Here is an 8,885-nt window from a genome sequence, read left to right on the forward strand (position 1 = left end):
CCAGCTCCAAGAATCACTTCTTAGTCATACCAACCTTCTCTTTTGCTACATTTCTTGATTTTGGTCGTCAGAAAAGTCCATTACAGCGTTGCAGACGAGGGTTAGTGCATTTCATTACTGTGATGATTAAAACCTAAACTACTGGTGTAGCATGCCAGGAAAAAACAGCATGGATACATGCAACTGTGGTACATTTACAAGGATGTTTCAAGAGGCCTCATCAGTTGTACTTTGAACTTTGAAGCTCTTAATGCTTGAGCCAAATGTGCTCCAATCATGGACTACAAGCCTAATATCACTAGATTGTATATAATGTACATATTGTAAAGAACGTGTAGTTCTGCATGTGGATACATGTATTAATAATGTAATAAAATGTGACAATAAATATGAATGTGCTCATACCAGTCAATATACCTTTTCATCTCAGTTCTATAGTAAGAAATGAGCAATGTGAGCACTGAAGTGAGAACAGACTATTTGTGCTTATTCCATAAGGTGTTGGATCTGTTTCTACTCACTTGGCACTCAGAATTACAGATTTGATGACAGTCGTGGGCGAGCCCAAAGAGTTCAGTGGCAGAAAAAAAAGAGAGAGTACAGGAGAGTACTGTTTGTTCCAATTCTCTCTCTCGCCTTTCCAAGTTGCAGCAATCTCATGCAATCCGGCTTTAGTTTGCACCTAATCACATGAAGTCGCACTCCTGTCTCCCACAATCACCAAGTCCCATTTTCTGTCATTGCTAGTCATTTTCCAGCCTCATCAAACTGCAATGCATCCCTTCATCTGAGCAGCTGTCTGCTCTACTGCGTTCCTACTCTCCAACAGTATCTGAGGTGGTTGGAGAATTCATGCCGAAGGATGGCAGCAGAGGTGATGCTTTAAATTAGTGTTAAATTATCTATTGCTGCTAAATAATTCTCACAGAGGACAAGTCACTTTCTTTCTGTCTTCTGTTACAGTTATTAACAGTCTTCATAAAACACATCCCAGCACTATTTATTTATGTAGCATCTTTATTCTGAAAACGTTCCTTATATTCTTTCAGACACATTGTTTTGGACAGACGAGGAAAGTGCGGGGATCATGTTTTCTCTCTTTTGGTCAAAGTATGTTTTTGTAAATCAGCATCATACAGTGTTATTATATACACACTTTGGAGGATATTCAGCAGATATTCTCTGAATAATGACACAGACCAGACATTCATTTGAACAAAAACAGTCTTAGGTCCTGAGCATAATAAAAGTCTCACACACACTTACATGGGTTGATACCATACACACATACAGTAGTATGTCACTGCTGTGGCAGAAAAATCAATTAGTTTTTACCGTATTTGAACGAAAACATTACATGGTTATTTACGCACTGATGAGCTTCAGCCTCAGGCGCTTGACACTTGTTAACCCAATCTGTAATTTCAAAGTACAAGTGAGTCAGTGAGAAAACAGGTTTCCTCCTGTATATCTTGAAAAACACAATGTTGCACATGTTTTTCAAGCCATCAAAGTCATTATGGTGGTTTGATGGGGATATTATGTGGTTATTTTATCTAGAAAAGCTCTTACAGCCCTATAATGGGTTAAAAAAAAAAAAAAAAAAAAAAAGGACAGAGTCTTTGACCTCATGGGCAACTCAGCAATTCACCACAAATCAGTTCATTGGTAATAAGATTGGCATTTTGTTCCTATCTTCTTTGGGAATTATAATCCCTGTAGCGTTATTTTTTTCTTAACTTGCTCATCACATCTTCACTGGACATCATGAATGGCATCTGTCTTTGGGGAAATACAACAGTAATGCTGTTTTATTTTGACAGCTGCTTGTGTCTGAGTTTCCTAGAGGCTTGCAGAATAACATGGCTCTTGTAGATCGGGAAAATCATGTTATTACATTTGGGTCTCAAAGAAATCCCTGTGCACTCATGTGACAGGTTCCAGATGATTACTATGATCTGGTACGTTTTTGTCAGTCACATTTGCAAATACTGACTGTCCAGAGTTGAGCTGCGGGTTCTCCATCCACTCATTACGTGTTCATGAAATTTTGTTCGTCAGTGGTTTACACAGCACCTATTCTGTGATGGGGTACTTGTAGAGTCTGTAGGTTTGGGCAGGTGAAGTAAGGTGCAGGGAGGAAACAAGCTGCTATACCATTGGAGGCAAATGGCAATGTTGGCCCGTAGAAAACCTCCTCCTTCCCCTCTGAGCTCAGATCCAGCACCTGGAAAGATAAATAAAATCTTAAATATTTTAAATAAATAGTAATGTATGGTTCTCCTCATAGGTTACCCTCAATTACATCAGTTGCGAATATGACAGTGGTTTGTGTAATGAGTAGATTTTGGCCATGCGAGCACTGTGGTAATGTCCACTGCTTTGATAAATACTGAAGTATAACTAGTAGCTGGATTACCATGAAATCTGACATGTGGTCCCCCAAAGATGACTCTTAATGACTTTTGCGATCCCCTAACTGTTCCTCTAGCACCTCCACCAGGGTGGTGTGTGCTTTTGAGTGAAAAGTCTCCAACTATTGGATGGATTGCCACGAAATCTGGTAAACACATTCATGCCATCATGAGGAAAAATTGTAATCACTCTGGTGATTTCTCATGCAGTGCCATCATCAGCTCAAAATTTCAGTTTGTCAAATTGTTTGATTTATCACAAAATACTGAAGAAAAACCGCCCAATCTCCTCACCCTTTCTTAGTTTAATTAGCATGCTAACATTGTTTTACTGTAGTATGTCAGCATGCTAACACACTCAACTAAAATGGTGAACATAGTAAACATTATACCTGCTAAATATCAAGATGTTAGCTGCCAGCGTTAGCATTTAGCTCAAAGCACTGCTATCCCTAAGCACAGCCTCACAGAGCTGCTAGCGTGGCTGCGAGAGGTACTGTCCTTCCACTGCTGTTAACAAGTCAACCTGTCCAGGGACATTTCAAACTATAAAGACCATAACTTTGGTGGATATCCACTCGATTAGATTAACTTAGACGACCAAATCTACATATTAGTGTTAGATTAACTTTTAGTTCCATATTTGTGTGGATTTTGCTCACCGTCACTTCCACTTGAAGGGATCTTTTAATCGCCTGTATGAATGGAAGGAATGGTTACAGCAACCAAAAACTGTATGTATGTTCTTGTGGTTTCTCGTTTTTTGACAGACTTGAGAAAATTGTGAACCTATCCTTTAAATGAATGCCACTCCATGTCCATTACAGCTCCCTACAGTTCCTAACTGGAATTCAAAAGACAGAGCTGGCCTCGTAGAAACCACAGTCATTATATTTACATTTTGTCCTTAATGTACAAAGTATTCGCCTCCTATTCAGCGATTCCCACACTCACACAGTGAAAGGTGCTGGCCTGACCATCAGGAAGCTGGGGTTCAGTGTCTTGCTCAAGGACATCATTTGAACACACAGCAACAAATTTACATACAGAAAGCTAGATAAAACACTGAAGGCTATGGGGCCGGTAAACCAGATACAGCACACATGGGCAGGGTGGACATAGTGTTATTATTCTTCCCTATTCTTCATATTCAAGTGCAGCAGTGGTTCCAATGCTTAATAAATTCATCCATACAAAGTCTTTCAGTTTGATTGGTATACTACCTGAAAACAGCCATCAATATTTAAACACAGTACTTATTTCTGTTACCAGGCTACAGTAGTAGCATTTGATTATTCAGCAATAAATAAAGCAATAAATTATCACATTATCTCAAACAAGCTAGATCGTGTGTGCTTAACTTGTTATATAATACAACATTTCTGACATTGCTGCCTTTTTAAAATTAGGGTAAAATGAGGCTGGTTGTAAAAAAAAATAAAGACTGGCACAGTTTCCGGAAACTGTGTGGGCCCTTGCTCTTCCTATAACAATATAAGATGTACGGTGTAATTTAATGCAATAGATGTTATTGTATTTTAGAGTACTGCTGTTTCACTTCTCTGCAAGAGCAGCCTATGAATAGCACAGAATAAGTGAATTCATATCACATATCTGGTAATTCTGAAGTCTCACAACAGCTACACGGTAAATCTAAAAGCCACCTCTCTCACCTGAATGCATGCCAGAGGCTCGTTGGTCCAAATGGAGTATCCTCCAACCACATAGATCCTGTCATCATGGACAGCTATTCCGGACTCGTTTTGACCTGAGGAGGACAAGAGCCGACACAATGCTTCACTGTGCCAAGCAGAGGGCATTCTGAAAATATGACTTCCATGTCTCCCGAGAGGCAGAGAGGGAGATAAATGGAGAAAGATGGGGCAAGGGCGGGAGTGTGTGGAGAGTTAAGATTGAGCTGCTGTTCTCTTTCCTGTGACTTTGTCTCAAACTTTTACAGATAAAATAGGAGGAAAGGATCTGACAACAAATGAGGAAATTCATACAATAGGAGAGATGGTGGGGGGGGGTTGTAAAGTCACCTGAACTTTAAACCAAGCGAGTCTTCATTAAAAACTTCAACAGTTCATTATAACATGAGTTAATATAACCACATCCTACAGTATAAGCATATATAGCAAGTATACCAGTGCCTGGAAACATCTACTATTTCATTTCACCGCCCCCTCACAACCAGCAGGGAGGCATTATGTGTAATGTTTTCATGTAATGAGGGGAGGATAAGGCAGAGCTTCGCTCAACCTATGTTTCCAAGTAAACATTACATTACTGGAATTAAAAATGTACTATGTTCATGATGATTTAGCATTAAAGCTACTGAAAACTCAGTTTAAAATCTGAAGTATTTCCCTCTAACATTAAATACTCACGACTGAATGAGCTAAAATCAAAGTTAAAGTTTAAAAAAGAAAGATCCTGGGTATTATGTAATAATACTAAAAAAAACTCATTTAATCTGATGCTTCATCAGGATGTGACGTCATTTGTATTCTCATGTGAAACAGCCAAAATAGTTCTAGCTTTGGCAGAAAAAGACTTTGAAGCTTTTTCACTGAAACAGCTGCCTGCTGCATCAGAAAAAACAATCAACAAAAACAAAAGTTGTGGGCCAGAAAATCAATATAATGAGCTGAAAGACACTATAAAGCTCTGCAGAGAGAGGGAAACTGCGGGCAGCTAGAACGGCACTCAGCGGAGCGCACAATGCCAAGGCCAAACAATCCTACTCTTGTCTTTTGTTCTCAAGCATTTATTGTATTTAATCCTTTTGCAAGACAACTGTGTGGTTTTATTAGCTGTTGTGTGATATGCTATGTCGCAACCACTATAGTTATTGTGTATTTTTATTAATTGCATGTTGAATAAATAATGCTGCTGGTGCCACATTCACTGTTACTTACTATTAGTGGTAAGTACAATTCTGTGTGAGATCTAAATTATCATCTGGATCTGCACCACATCGTACAAACTCATAGATGTCAACACAATAAATATGTCAGAAAGTGACAAAAATGTTGAGAAATGCCCTATTAAGCAAAGTGATAAAAAAAATCCCTTTAACCGGATCAGGCCCTGGCCCCTGCCCCATCCCTCCACCAAGTTTGGTGCAAATGGGTTCAGAGCTTTCTGCGTAATCCTGCTGACAAACAAACAAAGAGACAAACCAACAAACAAACACAGGTGAAAACATAACCTGCCTGGTGGAGGTAATATTCCTCTGTGGGTCTATCAGCAACCTCTTTGACGTGCAAGTAAAGGAGTAGGTTTAGGAAGTACACTTATTTGCCGTCTTGTCAAGGGTTTGATGTAAAGACTGATGTCACTCTCATATCTGTATGCTAAATACAAGTTGACAACTGGTTATCTTAGCTTAGCATAAAAACTGTAAACAGCTGAAGGCAAAAAGTCTGCCTACCAGTCTAAAAACTCACTGACTGACATGCTACATCTACTGCACAGCATATGTAGTTTGTTTACTCTGTAAAAGCTTAAGCATAAAAACAATAAAATGTGGTTATATGGGATTACGTGTGGATCTATTTCTTGGTGAACATGCCAAACAGTTGTCTCCCCCCTGTTTCCAGAGTTTATGCTAAGCTAAGCTAATGGTCTCCGATCTGTAGCTTCATATTTAGTGTACAGACATGGGAGTGGTGTCAAACCATCAAGTGAATACTTGGGTGTGTTCTGCATGTTCACATGTGTGGGCCCTTCGCTTTGCCCACCCGTGAGGAGGCTGAAGGAGCAGCGAGTCCACTGGTCCAGGTCCATGTTGTAAGAGTCGATGTGGCGGACAAGGATGCGGTCGTTGTTGTAGTCCAGGTCGTTACCGCCTAGAACGTAGAGCTGCCTCCTCACCGCCGCCATGACGTGGTAAACTCGCCTCTGCAGCATGGGACTGCGGGCCAACCACTGGTCCTGCGGAGGAGGTGGAGGTGGTGGAGAGGGGATGAGGTGGTTAAAGCAGATGGAAGGGAAGGAAGAAGGAGGTGAGGTGTAGTACGAAGAGGGAGGGAGGGAGAGAGAAACGGAGAGGGTGGAGAGGGAAGGAGGATGAATAAGAAGATTAATATTTAAGCATATCCATGCATGGGTAATTGATGTATGCTCAGTGCTAGATAAATAACGTGACACTAGAGCTCTGGTTTGTACTAATGACTTCCCTCCCTATTTCTAATCATATGTTTCAGCCACTCCATTTTACACCAAGGATCCCTGCTCATTTCACTAAGTGTGTTGTAGCTTATTTTGTGTCTGTGTGTGTGTGTGTGCGTGTGTGTGTGTGTAAGTGCTTGATTGAGGCAGAGAATGAAAGTGTGTGTGTGTGTGTGTGTGTGTGTGTGTGTGTGTGTGTGTGTGTGTGTGTGTCTGCTGGGAGCTGACGGGTGGCCATCTGTTGAGGGTAGAGTGGGTGGGGGGTTGCTGTAGCTCTGGCAGGTGAATGTAGATTCATGGTGAATACAAATGAGAATCTCTCCCTCACTCTTTCATTCGCTTCTTCGCTCCCTCGCTTCCACGCCGACATATACAAACACAGACCCATATGGATGTGCACCTTACACTTATACACACGGCATACCTCCATACCATATACAGCCTCACTGAGAGCCAGGCCTCTTTAACAGCTGGCTCATGACATACACAAACAGAAACCACAGCTCATTCCACTGTAGTGAGCTGTGTGTGAGTATTGCAAATGCAGAAGCAATATTTAACAGAATTCAGTCAAATTCAGAGTGCAACGAAATGACTATATGTCTATATGATTGCTCGCTTTGTATTTAGCATAAAAAGTGATAACTTGTAGAAGATATACAGGGAGGATTTATGTTAAAGGACCAGTATGACCAGTAAACATGATTCATTTACAACTTACTGCTGATTATATTCTGAAGTGAGCTGTAGAGTTTCAAACAGATCTATGTGGTTTTCTTATTTTCCTGCGTTCAAATAATTTCCATATGGTGTGAAAATCAATGAGCAGACTCTTGACTCTTGCCCGTTGTGTAATCTGTCACAATAAACATAAGGTCTGCATTCATGTTATGAAAAAAGCCATTGTTGTTACGCTGATGTGGTTTAAGTGTAGATTTAATTTTTTCAAAAGCACGCACTGCGTCAACTCACAACAGTAATATGCAGACCAATATCACAAATGTGTTTCAGAGGACTTTACAGTCTACCGCTTTACCTCAGAAAATACTCCCCCATGACAGACTACTGTACAGTGTGCACTGTAGGTGGACAGAAAAGGCAGGTGCAGAACGAACATATGTAAAAACAGTTACACTTGAGGAACTAAGAAGCACTTTATTCTCAGACCGACGGGTTTTGGCTGGTGGTCTTTATCATTGTCAGTCACAAGCTGAAAAGGTTGTTCTTTATAATTAAAGTGTTACTGATGTTTTGATCCTATATTTACAGAATTGAATGGAACCTGATATTTGTCTGGAGGGTGAGAAGATACATTTAAACCTTTATTATTATTATTATTATTATTATTTTTGGCCACTTGGGGAGGGTGGGTAAAGAAAAGTGATACGTTGAAGATGTTGGGATGGACAGGTTGTGTATGTTTTCAGCTGAATCAAAACAGTGAATTTGCAGACTGGAAAACTAGATTACTAACAACTAAAGATTCTAAAAGAAAAGATGCTTAAGAGCCTGATGATAATTATCTGTGGGTCCATTAAACATCTCCTTCACATTACTCATTGATGATTTGATCCATTGTAAACTAAAAAATATTGGTAATAGCAGCTTTAAAAATATAAACCTCTACACAGCAAATACAGTCAGCAGTAATATATTAAGTGAAGTTGAGTTGTTGTGTAAACTGTCATCACTTCACAGTTACCTGCTCCGGATCGTACACCATTAGTCGATTCTGGTACTGAGCTGTGTTTGTCACCCCACCTGTAACACAAAGGAACAGCACCCTGGGCTTTTATCAGAGAGTGAAAGATTTCTGTACAAACATGCATGAAGCCGTGTGTGTCTTAGCTAAATGTCAAGAGCGTGTCTGTGCATGTATATGAACAGTTATGTGTAGAATTTAGGTAAAAGTAATGTACATGGGAGAGTAGGTGTGCTGTATGATCTGGAGTCCTTCTCCCCCATCACTGTTTACCTGAGACCCAGAGCAGGTTGTCAGCCACACAGCCGGCGTGGCAGGACAGTGAGCGGTCAAAGGGTTGGACAAACATCCATTTGTTTCTCTTGGGACAGTAGCGCTCCACAGAGGGCAGAACCTGCCTCAGCTCGTTCCTGCCTCCCACTGCGTACAGGTACTGACCCAGAGCTCCCAGGACAAAGTGTTCTCTGCAGGCCTTCATGGGGGCTATCTCAGTCCACCGGTTGCCCCTGGGGTCATACCTACAGGCAGTCCTTACTGCACATGTCCTTCCAGTTGCATGCTCCACCTCACCACCCACAACAAATAGGAAGTTC

General features: G+C 40.7%; 1 protein-coding gene across 3 annotated transcripts in view; it reads right to left on the reverse strand.

Moving 5' to 3' along the window:
• Positions 1 to 502: 502 nt before the first annotated feature.
• Positions 503 to 8,885, reverse strand: part of klhl32 (kelch-like family member 32) — a 30,521-nt gene continuing 22,138 nt past the window's right edge. For 2 of the 3 annotated variants that reach the window (XM_071468469.1, XM_071468468.1), the window contains exons 6-10: positions 8,566 to 8,885; positions 8,293 to 8,351; positions 6,161 to 6,353; positions 4,088 to 4,182; positions 503 to 2,227 (exon numbers count right to left, since the gene is read on the reverse strand). The exon at positions 8,566 to 8,885 is cut by the window's right edge and continues 407 nt beyond it. In XM_071468469.1, the coding sequence (XP_071324570.1) occupies positions 2,066 to 2,227; positions 4,088 to 4,182; positions 6,161 to 6,353; positions 8,293 to 8,351; positions 8,566 to 8,885 (829 nt within the window). In that variant the 3' untranslated portion in view covers positions 503 to 2,065. The remainder of the gene's footprint in view (positions 2,228 to 4,087; positions 4,183 to 6,160; positions 6,354 to 8,292; positions 8,352 to 8,565) is intronic. The other variant, XM_071468470.1, reaches the window with a different exon arrangement.

The sequence above is a fragment of the Trachinotus anak genome, unplaced genomic scaffold, assembly GCF_046630095.1.
Source record: "Trachinotus anak isolate AG129_WGS33_773 ecotype Australia unplaced genomic scaffold, CSIRO_AGI_Tana_v1 ptg000032l, whole genome shotgun sequence".
Lineage (NCBI taxonomy): Eukaryota > Metazoa > Chordata > Actinopteri > Carangiformes > Carangidae > Trachinotus > Trachinotus anak.